Source organism: Mus caroli, chromosome 2 (assembly GCF_900094665.2).
Source record: "Mus caroli chromosome 2, CAROLI_EIJ_v1.1, whole genome shotgun sequence".
NCBI lineage: Eukaryota > Metazoa > Chordata > Mammalia > Rodentia > Muridae > Mus > Mus caroli.
In genome coordinates, this window is record NC_034571.1 from 171,252,660 (window position 1) to 171,271,282 (window position 18,623).

The window sequence follows — 18,623 nt, forward strand, 5'->3', positions numbered from 1 at the left end:
TTTTTTTTGGCTTCCTTCTCCAACCTGCGCAGCCCCTCCTTCTCTCAGCCGCAGCCTTCTGCCCCTCCCCCTTCTGGCTGCCGCACTGGCTGCTGCGTCTAGTCAATATCTTATCTTCCGAGCAGGAGCTAGGAGCNATTCCCAGCCGGAGCAGACCCCAAGCTAGAGTGAGAAGCATTACTCAGTTCATTGTGCTCCTGCCTGCCTTTCTGCTAAGCATTAGGGTCTATTTTGGCCCAGCTTCTGAAGAGGTTGTGTGTGCTGTTGGAGGTAAGAGGGGCTCTAGTGAGGGCTCCTGCTGCTGCTGACAGAGCTGGGGGTGGGGGAGCACTGGGAGGTAGGGAAGTGCCTGAGCCCTAGGCATTTCTGGGTAAATTCCATGTCTTTTGTGCTCCAGTGTGCCTTAGGATGGTTTGGGCATTTTTTTTGTATTCGGCTGGCTTGAGCCCCTGAGTCTTGGTGGGTGGACATGTATGCTTGTGTAGCTACCTCCATGTTGCTTCTGTGGGAGTCTATCACCCTAATATGAGGTAACATTGTGAGTAAATGTGCCCCCATGCCTCTGTGTGTGTCATCGTGTGCCCATGTGTATGCCTTTGTCTGTGTNCATGTGTCTGTGTGTGGATGCCCATCAAGGTGCTCATGTGCCTGTTAGTGTAGTTGTGCTGTTCTAAGGCCTGTGGACTGTGTCCAGCACTGTGGTCACTTCTTTCTGTGTCCTGTTCCAGGAACTGTACTGAGTGGCTTTGCAGGGTGACAGCATGGAGTCTCTCTTTCCTGCCCCATTCTGGGAGGTCTTGTATGGCAGCCACTTTCAAGGGAACCTGTCTCTCCTAAATGAGACCGTACCCCATCACCTGCTCCTCAATGCTAGCCACAGTGCCTTCCTGCCCCTTGGACTCAAGGTCACCATCGTGGGGCTCTACTTGGCTGTGTGCATCGGGGGGCTCCTGGGGAACTGCCTCGTCATGTATGTCATCCTCAGGTAGGCTGGGCCCCATCAATCTGTGAAGGGGGAACCTGAGGCAGGAGGCTGTTCTGGATGAATTCGAACAAGCATGGATTTTCTGCTTGCTCCATCAAATTTCTTCCCTCTCTGTTCAAGGGACATGATCACCCTTGAAGTTCAACTTCTGTTCTGCCCCCATCTGTCTCAGACTAGGTGTTACCACCTGGAGGCTTGGTACTGCAGATAAATCCATGCCATGATGTCTATGTGAATAACCATGGNTACAAAGGATCCTAAGATTTCTCAGAGAGAGGAAGAGGGGCTGGTGCTGGGCCTGAAGCCCTTGTTCATTGGCCTTTAGGATCCCTGCTCATGGTGGATGTCTTTAGCTGAGCCCATGTTCTATTGGTGCTCAGAAATGGGAAAATTTGGAGGACTACAAAGACAGCAGTACTGGATGACTGAGGTAGCGTCGACGGTGAAGGGAAGAGGGCAGTGTGAGGTACAGTTCTATGGACAAGAAAGCTGGGCAAGGAGTATGCAATTGGTAAATGTGTGGTGGCAATGATGGTCTCTGTTTTTTTCCAGCTGGGAGGGCATTGAGGGGAACTGGAGACAGCAGGTGAGGACTTGAATGCCAGAATGGGGATGCCAAATTCTTTGGACATTGGGAAGACATGGGAGGTCCTTGAGTGGTGGATAACTAGAGCAAGGTTCTTCACTGATATTTCCTCTTTCAAAAAGATGACTCTGAAGAGAGCAGTCATGGGTCCCTTGATGGTATCATGGTAGGTGTGGTGTTGGTGGAGGAGGAAGGGGCAGTACAGTGTCCATTCCCTGCCTCATTATGGTCCTCTTAGTATTTCTGAACAATTGTTTTCTCTGTTTGTTAGATGGGAAATGTGGATTATATAGTCATATATAGGTGCATGTGCACAGACGTGTGTATATATATGATATGTGATTGGAAAAGCATTTCAAGTATTGACTTTTGGCAGAGGACCCTTGTGGGAAACTATTCTATGACCCATGTGCCTCATGGTTAAAAGGATATGTCTTTGGCAAGATGTGCAGCAACCAGGGACAGTTTGTGAGCCTTGCCTTTCCTTGTCATCAGCATTTCTCTCCTATATTGTCCTCTGCATTTGGGATATTAAAATTCTTGAGCCATTTACTGCAGTAGAGTAGAGAAGGAACGCCATCTTTTCCACCAGCACCCCCAGAGAACTAGTCTCAGGAACTGCTGTGGCTGTACTGGCTCAGGAGACAACACACGGCATGTTTGAGTTGGGTGTGTGCCAGGAGTCAGAAAAATATGCTCTGAGCCCCATTTTGCACCTTAGCAGTTCTAAGCCTTATGAAAGCTACTTAGCTCCTCTGAGTCTAGGCTTCCTTCTCCACACGTAGAGATTAAATGGCATTTTTGCTTTTGGGTAAACCTCAAATGAGATAAAATCTATGTGAAGAGCTTGGCTCAGATATCTACCATTATCATTAACATTGTTATTTATTGTAATTAAGGTCTCTGGGATTAATGTCTAAGAAACAGAACTTAATCCCAGATTCCCTGATAGCAACTAAACATCATGGACTACTGTTATCTCTAGTGCTACCACCACCATACCGCCATAACCACCCTAACCACTATAACCACCACCATTACCACCATCACTTTCATCATCATCACTATAGTCACCCTTCCCTACCACTGTCATAAACATTATTTCATTCCACTAATATTTATTACTTATAATGTTCCTAGTATGGTTCCCAGTGCTTGGATACAATCAAACCTAACTAGCACATCTCCTTTTTTCTTTATTAGCATANAAAATATTGTGTTTATTTATGGGTATGAGTGTTTCTGCTGGATGTGTAGGTCAGATGAGAAAGTTGGTTTTCTCTTTTTACTATGTAAGTTTCTCCTTCTACCACATGTGTCCTGGAAATGGAACTCAGGTCATCAGAATTGGTAATAAGTGCCCTTACCAGCTGAGCTATTTGGCTGGCCCATCATTTTTTTGTTTTCATTGCTAGACAACATTGTGCACTTGGAAGATCTTTGATGAACTTTACAGGCAGTGCCCTGAAAAACCTCTGAGAGGAGTCTTAAGAGAGACTAAGGAAAGAAGACAGCATCTCTCTCTCTTGATTCCTTCCACAAATTCACATTCAGGTTAGATATGTACTCAGGTACTCTTCCATGCCCCCAACTTTTCCAGGATAGTCCTGTCATATACTTGGAACCTTCNTGTAGATGTCATAATCACATGGAGGAGCTTGTTAAAGTCCTAGGCTCAGTGGACCTTGGGTGTAGTGCAGGATCTGCCATTTAATAAGCTTCTTTGGAGATTCTGGGGTTGAGAGATTCAAAGATGATGACCCTCTTGGTGGTCCTTTTGCAGCCAAGTCTAGACAAAATGGCCAAATGGAGCGTTTCTTCTCCTTGTCCTCTACAGGCACACCAAGATGAAGACTGCTACCAACATTTACATATTTAATCTGGCACTGGCTGATACTCTGGTCTTGCTGACACTGCCCTTCCAGGGCACAGACATCCTTCTGGGCTTCTGGCCATTTGGGAATGCACTGTGCAAGACGGTTATTGCTATCGACTACTACAACATGTTTACCAGCACTTTCACTTTGACTGCCATGAGTGTAGACCGATATGTAGCTATCTGCCACCCTATCCGTGCCCTTGATGTTCGGACATCCAGTAAAGCCCAGGCCGTTAATGTGGCCATATGGGCCCTGGCTTCGGTGGTTGGTGTTCCTGTTGCCATCATGGGCTCAGCACAAGTGGAGGATGAAGGTCAGTGGGCAGTCCTCCTCCCTGACCAATCAGTTCCCCGTGGTTCTTGCCGGCCNCTCTGACCTCATTTCTCTTCTGCAGAGATCGAGTGCCTGGTGGAGATCCCTGCCCCTCAGGACTATTGGGGCCCTGTATTTGCCATCTGCATCTTCCTTTTTTCCTTCATCATCCCGGTTCTGATCATCTCTGTCTGCTACAGCCTCATGATTCGACGACTTCGTGGTGTCCGGCTGCTTTCAGGCTCCCGAGAGAAGGACCGGAACCTGCGGCGTATCACACGACTGGTACTGGTAGTTGTGGCTGTGTTTGTGGGCTGCTGGACACCTGTGCAGGTCTTTGTCCTGGTTCAAGGACTGGGTGTTCAGCCAGGTAGTGAGACTGCAGTAGCCATTCTGCGCTTCTGCACAGCCCTGGGCTATGTCAACAGTTGTCTCAATCCCATTCTCTATGCTTTCTTGGATGAGAACTTCAAGGCCTGCTTTAGAAAGTTCTGCTGTGCTTCTGCCCTGCACCGGGAGATGCAGGTTTCTGATCGTGTGCGCAGCATTGCTAAGGATGTAGGCCTTGGTTGCAAGACCTCTGAGACAGTACCACGGCCGGCATGACTAGGCGTGGACCTGCCCATGGTGCCTGTCAGCCCACAGAGCCCATCTACACCCAACACGGAGCTCACACAGGTCACTGCTCTCTAGGTTGACCCTGAACCTTGAGCGTCTGGGGCCTTGAATGGCTTTTCTTTTGGTTCAGGATGCTCAGTCCTAGAGGAAGACCTTTTAGCACCATGGGACAGGTCAAAGCATCAAGGTGGCCTCCATGGCCTCTGTCAGATTAAGTTTCCTCCCTGGTATAGGACCAGAGAGAACCAAAGGAACTGCATGGAAACATCTACAACACAGTGGACATGCCTGGTGAACCCATGTAGGTATTCATGGTTCACTTGACTCTTCTCTGGCTTCTCCCTGCTGCCCTTGGCTCTAGGTGGGCTCAGCCTGAGGTATTGTAGTTGTCACGTAGTCAGTATTATGACTACCTGTTGTGTGCTATTGCCCTCAGCCTATCAGTGTATTCACAGAACTGGTGATCATACCCANTGTTGCCTGGCCCTTAAGCTTGGAGTTGCCTTGGAGCATCTAGTTCTGACTCCACTGATGCATTCAGATTACCTGAGGTGGGTGAGCATCAGTGGGTTCTTGGATGACTGTTNCCTGACAATTCTTTTCATGCTGTACTATGGAGTATATGAAGGGGACTTCACACTTCATCTGGTACTGCCACTGCCTACTCTACCAACCTGGACCATCTTCTCAGCAAGAGGCTAGCAGGGGGTCAAGACACAGAGCTTCCCTAAGGCTCTTTCCCTCCAAAACCACTGTGAACTCTTATTCTACAGACTGCTTGGCAAGCCCTGCTTCTAACTTTGTGGGAAGTAATCAGGAGAAAATTCTGTGGCCTCTGTAGNCTGCTCACAGCATGGAGGCACCACATGCTGGTCTTGGGTATGTGTCTTGGCTGCTCAGTATGGGCAGGGCAGAGCACGAGACTATGCTCTCCCCTTATTCTCCACAGCCTCCCTCAGCTCTCCAGCAGTCGCGCTTTTATTTGACAGTAGAGGTCAGCAGTTGTACTGCTAGAAGCACACTTGTAGCCTGGGAAGACTGGAGTCAGGATGTATTCTATTCTATACCCACAATGACCACCTGCTTCATTTATAGGGTTAGGAAATATCCGAGCAAGGCCTGGGCTTGGCATCAAATGAAGAGCTGGTATGAGAGCTGGAGCCTAAAATGGCTCATTTGAGCCAATCTGCAAGGACTATTATGGTTTTGGGGACATTGGAAGAAGAGTCAATACCTTGGAGATATATTTGTTGGTTCACAGAAGAAGAGGCTTTGTAAATGCCCTTTCTATGGGTCAGATATAAAAATACCAGCAACCTTGGATAGAATCTGATCTTACACAGAGACCTTGGTTAGGTGGTTTCATGCCATGCAGAACCCAGGCTGGTTCCTGTCTCAGAGAGACCTGGCCTTAACAATCTTTCTGGGGAGACCAGGGTTCTTTCAATGACACTTGTGCAGGAGCCATTAGCTCTAGTGTTTTCTTGCTAATGCTAGAAACTTTGTGAATTTGTATATCTTTATGTATTTAAGNATGCAACAAATGTCATTTCCATGCATGTAGCTAGCCCTGAACCTGCCTCTCGGGTAATGAAGGAGTGCTCATAATAAACACTTACCAGTGACCAGTACTGCCCGTAGAATAAGTCTTTCTGACTCCAGCTACATAAGAGTAACTTCCTGGGTATTGATATGCACTGGGATGAGGCATAGGACTAGGCTAATGGGTTTTGAAATCTGTTCTGCCCTTGGCAGAGGGACTTTAAGGTGCCTCTTAGTTTATGGGAGGGAAATTATTTCCTAGGTTGCAGAGGCTGCTGCCTTTCCTTCTCCCAAGACAATGACCATCTTTTCTTCCTACCCTCGGGGACAGTGGGTAAATGCCTTTTTTTTCCACAGCTTTTCTTTGCAGACTCTCGCCATTTGAGCAAATCTAAAAGGATAAAAGGATGGTGATAACAGAGCAGAGAACCCTTCTCTGGTGGCAGAGTGACCCTATAATATAGAGATCTACCTCCTGGCTCTTGTCTGTGTAGGCCCAATCTGGCTCAAGTTGACTCTCAGGCAGATGGCCCTTGTCAGGGGGGCTTTGAAGAGGGTCTTATGTGCCAAACCTTGCTTCCAGTACTGGGTTAGTGAGCCAATGCTTGGTTTTATACACGTTTTAATGACANTGTCCATTTGTTTTTTTGTTTTGTTTTAGTCTCTCAGTTTATAAGAAATAGATATGAATTTCTCACAGGCTTAAAAGATACAGTTCATGCAGGTGTGATGGATTGGATTCTATGAGATTGTGTTTTTGTTGCATCCTTACTTTATAGAAAGATGACTTCAGAGCTGCATATGTCATATTAATAGTAATAATGAGGTTGTAGGGTTTCAACCTCACAACCTATTCCCATAGCAAAGTCACCTCATAACACCATCACATTGGGGGATAGGATTTCAAAATGTGAGTGTGAATGTGTGTGTGTTTATACAAGCACACCAGTAGTTCTTAGCAAACACATTAGTTTCAAACAGAAATTCAGCATCAGAGTTTGAGGCTAGCCTGGTCTACAAAGTGAGTTCCAGGCCAGCCAGGGCTATACAGAGAAACACTGTCTTGAAAAACAAAAACAAACAAACAAAATTCAGCATCAAGGAAAAATTTCCCTCCTTGATGAAATTATAGTCCTTAGGAGATTGTATGTTTCTGATAGGTAGTGGGATTCTGGGCTGCTGACCCTGGCCATTGTCTTTAAGGAGGCTGGCCATTAGGGGAGCCTTAGAGATGAATATACCTCCCTGGCTCTCCAGGACTATGTACCTTCTCCATTCTCTCCCCATTCTGTGTAATACAGCCTCACCCCTAACTATTTCTGTTTGCTACCAGGCTTGATCAAGTCTCNTTTCTCTGAATCTGATTTTCCTTCTCTGTGCAAAGGGAACCGTGCAGCCTTCCTCCTGGGGTTATTTGAAGGGCAGGATGTATAGGATCAGATAGGTCCCAAGGGTCTTTTTACCTCAGAAAAGGCAGGCTTCATCAGCTGCTTTAGGCACTTCCCACCAGAGGGCACTGTGGCCCTAATGTAGGCCCAGTCAAGATCCCTGACCAGCTGTGAGAAACAGCAGGAAGATTTGGATACTAAGGTAGGTTAGGATCTCCTTGGCAGCAGGAGACAGAGTGTGGGGTCTTTGTGGAGTAAGTCAGACTCCTGAGTTCATGGAGAAAACCAGAGCTAGTTCCAACAGGATCCTGGTGAGAAACACCCTTGGTCTAGTTGGCTAGCCTTGAGGAATGACAGGAGAGGGAGGCCATTCCCTTTGCTGGGCTGTGGGTGGGAATAAAGGTCTGTATAAGTACTACTTACTAAATGATTTTGCCACTAGAGCATCGAAGGGGACAAGAGTTTGGAATCTTCAGAGAAAATTTGGCTGGTACCTCCTCTGTTGTGGTCAGCTCTAGCAAACAATAGCTGATAGGCTATCCCAAGGGTGCCTATCTCTTTCACAGCCTGGTTCACTCACCAATGTGTTGCCCTCATGATCTTCACACCCACTCATCTTCCACTCACTGTGTTCCTCCTTCACACATTTTTTGCCAAGCACACCTGCTTTTGCCACTCTCTGNGGCCTGAACACGGTTCTGGAAAGCGAGGTGTTTTGTTGCATCCATTTATAAGGGGCTCTTGTCCTGAAGGGGTTCTCTTACTCAGGAGCAGTGTGTACTAATTAGGCCTTGCTGAAGTATGACTATACAGTGAAGCAGGCACAGCTTGATCTCAGCAGAGCTGTGGGTGTGGGTTGTGGTTTAGAAAGTGCCCATTCTAGGCTGTCCTCAACCATTCCTCTCTAATATTCAGCCTGTGTCAGGGTTGGGAGTGGATTTGGAGACTAGATCACACAGCTCTTTGCCAAGTTTTCCTCTTGACTTTCAGATCCTTTGGTTCCTGTGAGAGTACTCTAGAAGCTTGTAGAGAGCATCCGTGTCTTGCCAGCAGCCGTGGGAGCAGGATTTCTCGAAAGAGACCCCAGCCATTGTCTAGTTTCCAAAGGACCTAGACCTTACCAGTGTTCTGCCTGAAGTCTCCTGGGAAGTTGAGCCGGAGCACTTGAATAAGCCACCCAGTTTTGGATCCTCAGAAGCTAAACACTTCTTATCTCTTAGCTTCTATGTTTTTGTTGCACAACAATAGGCAATAGGTTGAGGGAGATACTGGGAGAATGACATAAGGGCTGACTAGAGTTATGNACAGCCATTATCGTCTGGCTTAGATGAAGGTCCGAGTGCTCTGTCAAGCTCAAGTACTTGGTGGACAGAAGGATGGCATATGCCATGAAAGTGTCAGAGTTCTGGGTCATGACAATATTTGGTTTTACTGCTGAAGTGCCTGTCCTTTTATAACCTGTCAGTTCTACAAAGGTTCCTGTGCCAGGACACATAAAGTATTAGCCCTGGGGGGGGGCTATCTTTGTGTCCATCCTCTGTGGGTGGTCAGACTTAGGGTGCTTGCTACCAGGATCAGATTGCCNGCTATTGTTTCCTTAGGGATGTGTAGGAAGCAGAGGAACAGAAAGGGAATGCCATGGTGGTTTATATGTATCTGTATGGAGAACACAGGGATAAGTGTGAAGAGACAGAATGTTCCCTGGCTTGGTCAACCACTGCTCTTGGAGGTGGTAAATGGCAAGAATGCTCAGGCCTCCTGAAGCAGGATTATGGTACAGAAATTCTTGTGGAAGTTGTCATTCAGGAATGAGTTCATAAAAGGATCGAAGCATGAGTTGACATAGCTGAGGCTGGTGACAGCATAGGAGATACCAATAACCAGGGATATGTAGGGCATGCCTGTAGTCAGGGCTACCACAGAGGCCAGGTGAAAGGGCATCCAGCAAAGAGAGCACATGGCCAACACAGTTGGAAACAGTGGAAACCAGGACAGTTATCTTCCTCTTGGCTTTGCCTAGAACTTTCATGCTAGAGTGGAGTTTCATGGTATAAAGTCTGCACGGCAGGTCTACATATGACATGCAGATGATGCACAATGGCATTGCAAAGCCAAGAACCAGTGTATATGAGTGNCTGGCCTGAAACCAGGCCCACTCTGGTCTCAGGAAACTTAGCCCACAACTGGGTGTCACAACTTTTGCTCCCTCTAGGTGTGCCTAGGCAATTGGCAAGATTGCACAGTGGCCAGTACCGCTAAGTGGCAGTCCATACGCATCCCAACAAGAAAGTAGATGCTGGAGAAGATGTAGTAGTCAGTGGTCAGCACCAGTTTGCAGAATGGCTCTCCAAAAAGTGCTGTAGCAGGTACTCAGTGATACTAGTGGGAACGTCAGCACAAAGAGCCCATCGGCAATAGTTAGGCTCAGGACAAACACATTAGTTACTCTTTTCACCTTTGGTGACTTCAGGATCACATAAATGATAGCCAATTTAACAATTAGGCCCATAGCACAGATCACAGAGTATCTATTGGCAGGTTATGTTGGCAGGAGCTGGCGGGAGCATGTGGAGCACAGTGGCTCCACATAGTGGCTCAGAGTAGGTGGCATTGGGCTGTATTATTATCCTTGGACAAGTATGTGCTCGTGGTAGTGAGGAAGTTGTTAGTAACTTTAGCTGTTGGAGGACTCTGGGTACTCAGCAACCTGCATCATGGTAGGGCTTAGAGACTGATATCTGGGTTGGTTTCTGGGAAAGAAACAGTCAGAAATGCTACAACAGTGGCCACCTCAAGTTCTCTGGGGCCATTCCTACTACCCTAGCCCTTGGGTCGGAGAGAGCCTGGTGGGGCAGAGTTCTCCTTCAGCTTCCTGGATGTAGCCCCATTTCCAGGTTCTGCTCATATGAGAGCAGATGCACCCCTAGGATACTAAGTGACCCAGAGCAACCCCACCTACCACCCCCAATGTACAATAAGCGGAAGGAAGCAGTGCTGTTGCCTATTTGTAGATGTACCTTTTAGATGCTTTACTGGATACTTTGGATCTAAACGTTCTTCCCTTCAGGAGTCAAGTTCTCATTCTCCATCGTGCTGTGTAAAAATCTGCTTTCCTAGGTATTCCACTGGCCTGTCCTCTGTCCAGTGCCTTGTAGCTGGAAGATGATGGCCTTGGTGGGCTCTCAGTGTATAGGCAGCTGTGAGATGAAGGGTGTGATTCCTTTCTTTCAGAAGAGGTTTCAGCCAGTCTTGGTCAGCTGGGAGGGTGGTTTCCAAGACCCACTTGCATTCNTGGTACCTCAGTCTGTTGGCTTCCCATGTAGGCCTGGTTATAACACAAATGAGCAGGGAGAGGAGTGGAGAAAGCTGGGTGCTACTGCTTGACTGAAGGTCCTGGAAGCAAGCACCCCCCTTCCCCATCCAGTGCTGAACTACAGTGCCTGCAGTTGGTGGTCTGGGATTCCATTCCCATGCTCTTTGTACCTGTTCCACCATCCCCTGTGTGTGTGTGTGTGTGTGTGTGTTATGTTAGTATTTTGCTTGTTATTAATCACTCAGATAAGTCACAAATGGGTAGCTGAGAGATGTGTTTTTGTTCATGTGTGTGTCTATCTATTGAGAAGACACACACAGGGGCTTCTGGGCTCTATAGGGTATTTGTGATTTTGTCTGCAGGCGCTAGGAACCTGTGTACCTTTGTCTTTATATGTGCATCTTGGTGGATCTCATGCCTCCTTCTCCTCCTTCTTTTTTTTTTCCCCTGGGGGTGGGGGGAATGGGCAGAGTTTCTCTGTGTATAACCTTGGCTGTCCTAAAACTTGTTCTGTAGACCAGGTGGCTTCAAATAGAGAGATATTCCTGCCTCTGCCTCCCTAGTGCTGGGATTAAAGACATAAGCTACCACTGCCTACTTATAAGCATGCACATGGTATGTACATTGCATGTATGTGTGGGCCCATGTGTCTGCTTGCGTGGGGTTTCTGAGGGTAGCTCTGTACTATATCCAAAGGAGTCTGTGTGTATTCTTGTATAAATATTGGACTGGAGGACTGCTGGTCTTCATATGAAGCCAAATGTTGACCATAGACAACCTATTTTGTTTTTGTCTTTTACCAGCCATGAGAGGCCACGGAGAAAGGCACTTGCTCCTACACTGGCTCCTGGCCCCTTCTCTGTGGTACTCAGGAAAACTACTGGAAGCCAAGATCTCTGCTGTACTCCTTGACTGTTTTCTCTCTAAGTGGGAACTGCTCATTCAGTCCTACTCACAAACAGCAGGGCTGTCTCTCTGGCTGTGCTTTTATAGCAGTTATTGTGTTGAAGATGAGCTTCCAGTTTGAGTTGGGATATTTTTTTCTTTGTACATATACATACGGTGGTTGGTTGGGGAAGATGGGGTAGTTTGTTTTNAGCCTCCGGGGATGTGACTGTCCATTGAGGATATGCCCAGTGCCTTCTGGGGTACAAAGCTATCACTCCATATCCACAGGTCAGCTTCTTCTGTGAGTTTCTCTCCCAAGTCTTTTTGTTCCATGTTTTTTTCTGGGCTGGGTCAGGATAGGAGTATGAACCATGACCCTGAGTGCTTTGAGGTTACTGAGCCTGACTATGTTAAGGAATACCAGGTGGGAGCAGTCATGGATTCTTCCTTGTGTATACTGCACTAAAAGGTGGATCAGCACTGGTTAGTAGGTATTTCTGGAGGAGCATTTCACTTACAGAGACTGAGGCCCCTGAGGTCAACCAACAGACATGGTTAGCAACTATGAGGAAAGTCTTTATTAAGTTGAATTTAATGAGTTGGGGAGTGCTTGTGGGATAAAACAGAGGTATTGGGTCTGTTCAGAGTTAGGAAACCAGAGATGTGACAGTTTCAGACCTGTGTCGGGCTTGACTGATTTTGGATTCTTCCCCTGGCAAAAGGGGGTGGTTAGATCTTCTNTCATCTAGTTTGTGTCCTGAGTTTTCCTCCCTGTGAATCTTGTCAGCAAGGAACTGGCCAGTGCTCCCTGTCGTCATCATTACTGGCAAAGGCAGAGGTTCTTTACATCTCTTCTTGCTCAACTTTACACACACTAAATACCTCACTCCCCACCCTTTTCCAGAGCTTGTTATTCTAGGATATCTTCCCTCTAGTCCAGGAGGGGAGTGGACTAGTATTAGAATGCATTCTTGAGAGTATAGAACCCTCTCTCATCTTCCACCAGACTCCTAACTCTCATTAGCCAACTCTTTCACCTCACTAGTAGTCAGCCCAGTATAAAAGTCCCTCCCAGACTTCTTTCTTCCTGAGCCTGGCTTAGGGAGTGCCCTGGCTCCTCACCAAGCCTGTTCTCTTGGAAGTGGGGATAAAAGGAGGAACAAGTATGGTCACGAGGGCCCTGTGGTACGAGAAGAAGGGCTGGGGCTGGGAATGATGTGGATTGGGTATTGAGGGTTATAAAATGTAGGATCTAAGCTGTCACAGCCCGAGGCTGCTGTGGGTGCCAGTCATCCTGGCACGGGTCCACATGTGTGGAGACCCCAGATGCCCCTTTCCTCTCTAGTCACACCTCACCTGTGACCTCTGCAGCTTGGCAGCTGTCTGTATAGCCTTTACACTTGGGCTAAGAGAGCTGCTTTGTTCCGCTTGGCAGGGCATTGTCCCAGAGGAAAGCTTTGCTTCATGAAAGGATTTTCACTTTAAGAAATGAATTGGTCTTTGCAGCCTGTTGGGTGTGAGGGGAAAGGCCGCGGAGGGAGACAGGTGTCAGCTGTACAGGGTGGGGGTGGGGAAATGCCTTTCAGTGACAACCAGACTTTCTGGAAGTGCTGGGGCAGGGTTGGGAGGATGGGGTGGTCGGGTATATGGTGGGTTATGGGTATGGATACGGTAGGCTTGCATCTGGGTCTCATGCGTGTATATGTTTGTCTCTGGGCTCAGGAGAAGTCTTCCCAGGATAAGAGGAAGAAGAGGGTGTGCAACCTGGCTGTTTGTGTAAGCTAGGAACATAGATAGCAGTCAGCAACAGGAAAGCTCAATTGTAGGGCTTTGTCCTTATTGTCATTTTATGTAGATGTGGCAGTCAACCTCCATCTACTGTGACCAGACCCCTGGAGGTCTGACTACTTCTACAGAAGCAAATCAAGGCAGAAGTTGGTAGAGGAATGTTTTATTTTCTGAGCGTGGGGAAATGGAGTAGAGATAATGTGTCTTTCCTTTATAAATGTATTTTTCTTTTCTCTATAGTTTTTAATCTGTTCTGTTATAGTAGTTAAAAAATAAAAAACTAAAAAGGAAAGGGAAGGATATGACTGCTATGGGGTATAGTGGAGGAGAAAGTTTATTACAGGTAAGTAGTAGAGCAGAGCCAGAGGCATGTGTCCCAGACACATTTGGGAGAGTCCAGAGTGGTCATGACCCTAAAGTCATGCCCATGACCCCGAGGAAAGGGAGAAGAGGAAGGGGAGGAGAGAGAGGAATCAGGAACAACAGCCAAGAGAGCAAGGTAGAAAAGAGGTGGATAACCAAAATGTCTTGATTATATAGAGAAGAACCTCTTGGGGGACAGGCAGCTCAGCCTGGGCTGGAAAGTTCAGGGTAGAGGGAAGCATATGCCAACCATATCCTGTAACAAGTAAGGACTGAAGGATGCTAGGAGAACCTGACAGGTCTGCTTTGCTATGTTGAACAGGCACCTCAGCTGTTTGTNTCAGGTTTGAAAGTTAACAAGTACAGGTATACTTGATCACGTACATATGTGTGGCCCCCGTGTCTGTCTGTATGTCTGTCTCTTTTTCTCTTTGTTTTGTTTGTTATTTTTTTTTTTTTTTTCTAGACAAGGTTTCTCTGCATTGCCCTGGCTGTACTGGAATTCACTCTGTAGACCAGGCTGGCTTGGAACTCAGAGATCCACCTGAGTGGGAATGCAGAGGCCTCTCGAGTGCTGGGATTAAAGGTGTGAGCCACCACCACTACCTGCTGCCATTTTCTTAAGGAAACTGAGAAAAACTATTTGTAAAGCAGGGGAGCAGGGGAGCCCTTTCTTGTGAATAGGTTCTGGGATGTACACAGTCTCTACTCTGCCAGAACTCAGCTGCCCAGGAAGAGGTTGGGTCCCCTTGTAGTTTGATGCTTTGTGCCAATGGTCTAAGTCTTGTGAGCTCAGGGCTAGGGGGGATGGGCTATTTGGGTAGGGATTTCTGCTGGTCCTTGGGTGATGACCAGTTCATCAATTCTTAGGAATAAAGCTGTAAATAGAGTTGGCAGCTGAACGCCCCTGAGTAGGAGACAGGAACAGAATTATGTGGCACTGTCTGTTGAGAAGAAGTTTCCTATGTATATACACATTAAGAGCTTTTGGAGAACCGTGGGTGGCGGGGCTTCCTGTCAGGGCTTCAGACCAGAAGTTCTATGGGGCAAGAGTGAGGAACAGGAGTCTTTGCAGGATCCTTTCTTAGGGATTGAAGAGGACAGGGAGACCAGAGGGTGGGGTGATGTTTGTCCTGAGTCATGAGGCTATGGACAGCTTCAAGTTCAAAACGCAGGAGGCAAGACCTCCTGGTTTGGTGGACTTTGAGGCCTCTCTCTGGTTTTCAGGTCTCCTCTATCAAAGCTGGAGATTAAAGCTGGTGGTTGTCTGCTTCCTACCCTGATGTGTGCTTGTATAGGTGGCCAGTCCCTGCTCTGGGAATCTGCCTGTTAAGCTTCCAGGATGACTTAGTGCTAACTGGAAGGAGCATATTACTCCCCCAGGCCTCAGCACTTATATTCAATGCTAGGATTGTTTAATGCAATTAAGGTAAGTGCTTACAGTCTTCCTCCCTCCCCTGCCTGAAGACCTCCAATCAGAGAGAAATGGTGGGAGGAAATGAGCACAGCAACTCAGGGGCAATCTTTCAGCGCAATCTTCCAGCGGTGGCATTTCCTCCCACCCTGGCCCAGAGCCAAGGCAGATGCCAGGAAATGATCCCCACCTTGGGTTAGTGGCAGGTGGCTGCTCTCACCTTTGCCTAATGCCTGTTTCCCAGGGCTTTACCTTTTTACTGTGGAGGGTTTCACCGAAGACTGCCCACTGCACTCAGCTGTAGGGAATGTCCCTGGGGATCTTTATGCACACTAAAGGGTAGTCAGGGTAGCTGGTGTAGAGTCAGATGACGAGTTGGAGGATTGTATTCTATATACAGGTAGGGGCAGTTGTGGTCATTACTGTGGACAGTACTGGCAAGGTGGTCAGGGACTGGCTAGGTATTTTCAAGGGTCTGGCTTCGCTCAGAGTGTGCATGTGGACATGCAGGTGAGTACTGTTAGAAATAAGTTCAGAGCCACAAAGAAAGACCACTACTTCAAAGTATCTGGACAAAGCAACACTTTATTCTTGATCAAAATGGTGTGCTTGGGAGACTGAACACATCAAGACAGGAAGTGTACCCAGTTTTCATTCTAACTCAGGTGGTGACTATGTTTTTCCCCCATTGGCTGGTGTCTGACCATACAGTCTTAATTGATTGGCTAGTCTTCAAGAATTGGCACATAGGAAGCTAAGGAAGAGAAAAGGGGTCACTAGGGGTGGAGGACTCATTGCTCCAGGCCATCTAAGTCAACAGGGGATTTTGTGTAAACAAAGGTTTACTCTGTGTGTGTGTCTGGGGGGTGGTGGTGTATTAAAACATTTTCATAAAAATAGTCTTACAAGGTGGAGAATACAAAAAATTTGAATTATTTGTCCTAAACACAAGTTTATAGTGTTTGATAGAAAAAAACTCATGCTTAATATTTCTTACAAATCTCTCCTCTTATTTTTAAACTTTTTTTTTCCTTCAAAATCATTAAGATGTTGGCTCTCTTTTTTTGTTCTATCCTGTGATAAGAAGCTGCAGTAGTGAGGGAGTATCTGTTTAGTAATAGTTGATACAGTAAGTCAGAGTTAAGCCCAAGTACAAATAATTAATTATTCTATCTAATTCATTAGCATGGTCTAAAGTGAACTCACCTTTCTAGTGCTAGTCTCTTGGACAAAAGATTGGCCTAGCTGCACTGGAATGTTAGGTCTGTACTCAGGCCATAAATTCTATTCTCTTGACCAAGAATTTTTTTCTCTTTTCTTTCTTTCTTTCTTTCTTTCTTTCTTTCTTTCTTTCTTTCTTTCTTTCTAATAAAGATCTATCTATCTATCTATCTTACACATGAGTGCTCTATCTGCACGTACACCTGTGTGCCAGAAGAGGACATCAGACCCCATTACAGATGGTTGTGAACTACCATGTGGTTTGGGGGAATTGGAAGAGCAGCCAGTGCTCTAAACTGCTGAACTACGTCTTCAGCCCCAGAGTTTTTTCTTAATAGGCCTTCATTGCTACTTTAACAGTCTCCCCAAAGAGGTAACCAGGGAAACAAGCAGAAAAAAAATCATCAGTAAACAAGGCCCTAATCTTCTCTTCTTGAGTCAACTCATNGTAGGGAACGCTCCCATGTGTGTGCCTGGCGGCAGTTGACACAGCAGAGACATTTACACAACTTCTTCATGCAACTGACTTGTACTTGTAGACCTGCATGGACACAAGCACATAGATGCCATTTTCATTTGATAATAGATTGCTGCTGTGCACATCCTACTTTATACATAAGAATTTCACTGAGGTAGAAGGCCCTTGAATTGGATTTATTTCCTATCCTCTGATGCACATGTGTGTTATCAAAGAGTCCAAAGTGGTTGCTACCTCNTGCTTACTTGGTCCATTCAGTATAATGTCATCAATATAGTGCACCAGTGTGATATTTTGTGGAATAAACATGATTAAGATCTCTTCTAAGTTATGACACAGAGCTGAGGAGTTAATATATTCTTGAGGTAAAACTTTAAAGGTATACTGCTGGGCTTGCCAACTGAAAGCAAATTGCTTTTGGGGGTCCTTATGGACGGGTACTAAGATAAAGGTATTTACTAGATTAATAGCTGAAAGCCGTGCACCAGGAGATGTGTTAATCTGCTGGAGTAAGAACACCACATCTGATAGAATAGCTGCAATTAGAGTCACTACCTGATTGAGTTTTTGGTAGTCAACCATTATTCTCCATGGGCCATCTCACTGGCTAGACAGGAGAGTTAAAGGGGACCATATTTTAAGNCCTTGATGGTAGCACTAATTTCTGCAATTCCTCCAGGGATGTGATACTGTTTTTGATTCACTGTTTTTCTTGCAGAGACAACTTTAAAGGCATCCATTTAGTGTTTTCAAACACAATAGCTCTTAGTCCATAGGTCTGGGAACCAATATCAGAATTCAGCCAGCTGGGCCAGGGTGGTGCATGCCTTTAATCCCAGCACTCCTAAGTGCTGAAACAGATAGATCTCTAAGAGTTTGAGGCCAGCCTGGTCTACAGAGTGAGTTTCAAAACAAAACAAAACAACAAAACAAAACAATAGAAAAGAAAAAAATAATTCTGCCAATTTCTAAGAATAACTATCCCAACTATACATTCTGGGATTGAGGAAATGGATGAGTTTGGGACCCACAAAATCTACTATGAGTCAGACTTCAGCCAAAACTCCATTAATCACCTGACATAACCCCCTACTTAAACTGGAGGTCCACAATGTTTCTTGGGATCTGCTGGAATCAGTGTCAATTCAGAACCAGTATCCAATAGACCCTGGAAAGTCTGATTGTTTCTTTTTTTTTGGTTTTTCGAGACAACCCTGGCTGTCCTGGAACTCACTCTGTAGACCAGGTTGGACTCGAACTCAGAAATCCACCTGNCTCTGTCTCCCAAGTGCTGGGATTAAAGGCGTGNGTCACCACCGCCCGGCTCCTGATTGTTTCTTTTTCTCCAGCACACAGTTAATCTTGTAAGAGGCTGTAAGTCCCTCTAGGGAAAGACTGGAGAAAGGCTAACAGTAAAACTTTTAGGTATTTTATTAAGGTCCTTCCTCTGGTGGCAGGGGAACCTGGCTGCCCTTCATTCAAAAGTTTCTGGGTCTGCAAACTGGCTCAAGACTGGAATTGGTTCATGGACTGAGATTCTGTTCTGCCACAATCCAATAGAGCCTCTCTTTTTTTTATTTGTTTGAGATTTTTTTTTTCTGCTTATACATATCAAACAAAAATGCTTTAGGCTTCTTATCTGTTTCATGCCTGGAAACACCATGATTGAATTAGCCAGTACCAAAGGTCCATACAAGTCAGATCACCATATCATTCACTTTGCCTGTGCTGATCATTATGGGTCAGACCATTATGAACATGGCTTTGTATATGGTGCCCATTATGATAACTATGATTAACTTGCCTTTGGCAATTTAGTGCTGCCACCTGGCCCACTGCATTTAGCA

The 18,623-nt window shown here is 46.2% G+C and overlaps 2 protein-coding genes across 4 annotated transcripts; one reads left to right on the forward strand and one right to left on the reverse strand.

Moving 5' to 3' along the window:
- The first annotated feature begins 56 nt into the window (after nt 1-56).
- Nucleotides 57-6,021, forward strand: Oprl1 (opioid related nociceptin receptor 1). Of its 3 annotated transcripts, none has more exons than XM_021185027.1 (5): nt 57-270; nt 729-985; nt 1,538-1,571; nt 3,409-3,764; nt 3,846-6,021. In XM_021185027.1, exons 2-5 carry the CDS (start codon nt 838-840, stop codon nt 4,367-4,369), a joined length of 1,062 nt encoding a protein of 353 aa, XP_021040686.1. In that variant the 5' UTR covers nt 57-270; nt 729-837; the 3' UTR covers nt 4,370-6,021. The 3 variants fall into 3 exon arrangements, with proteins under 3 accessions (XP_021040686.1, XP_021040710.1, XP_021040660.1); XM_021185051.1 differs by lacking the exon at nt 1,538-1,571 and adding an exon at nt 2,987-3,125; XM_021185001.1 differs by lacking the exon at nt 1,538-1,571 and having other exon boundaries at nt 3,846-6,012.
- A 3,039-nt stretch (nt 6,022-9,060) lies between these two features.
- Npbwr2 (neuropeptides B and W receptor 2) lies at nt 9,061-12,330 on the reverse strand. Its single transcript, XM_021180089.1, is given in 6 exon segments — nt 9,061-9,282; nt 9,284-9,522; nt 9,525-9,665; nt 9,668-9,703; nt 9,706-9,839; nt 12,191-12,330. Coding segments are annotated over 6 exon segments (912 nt in total).
- Nucleotides 12,331-18,623: the final 6,293 nt, after the last annotated feature.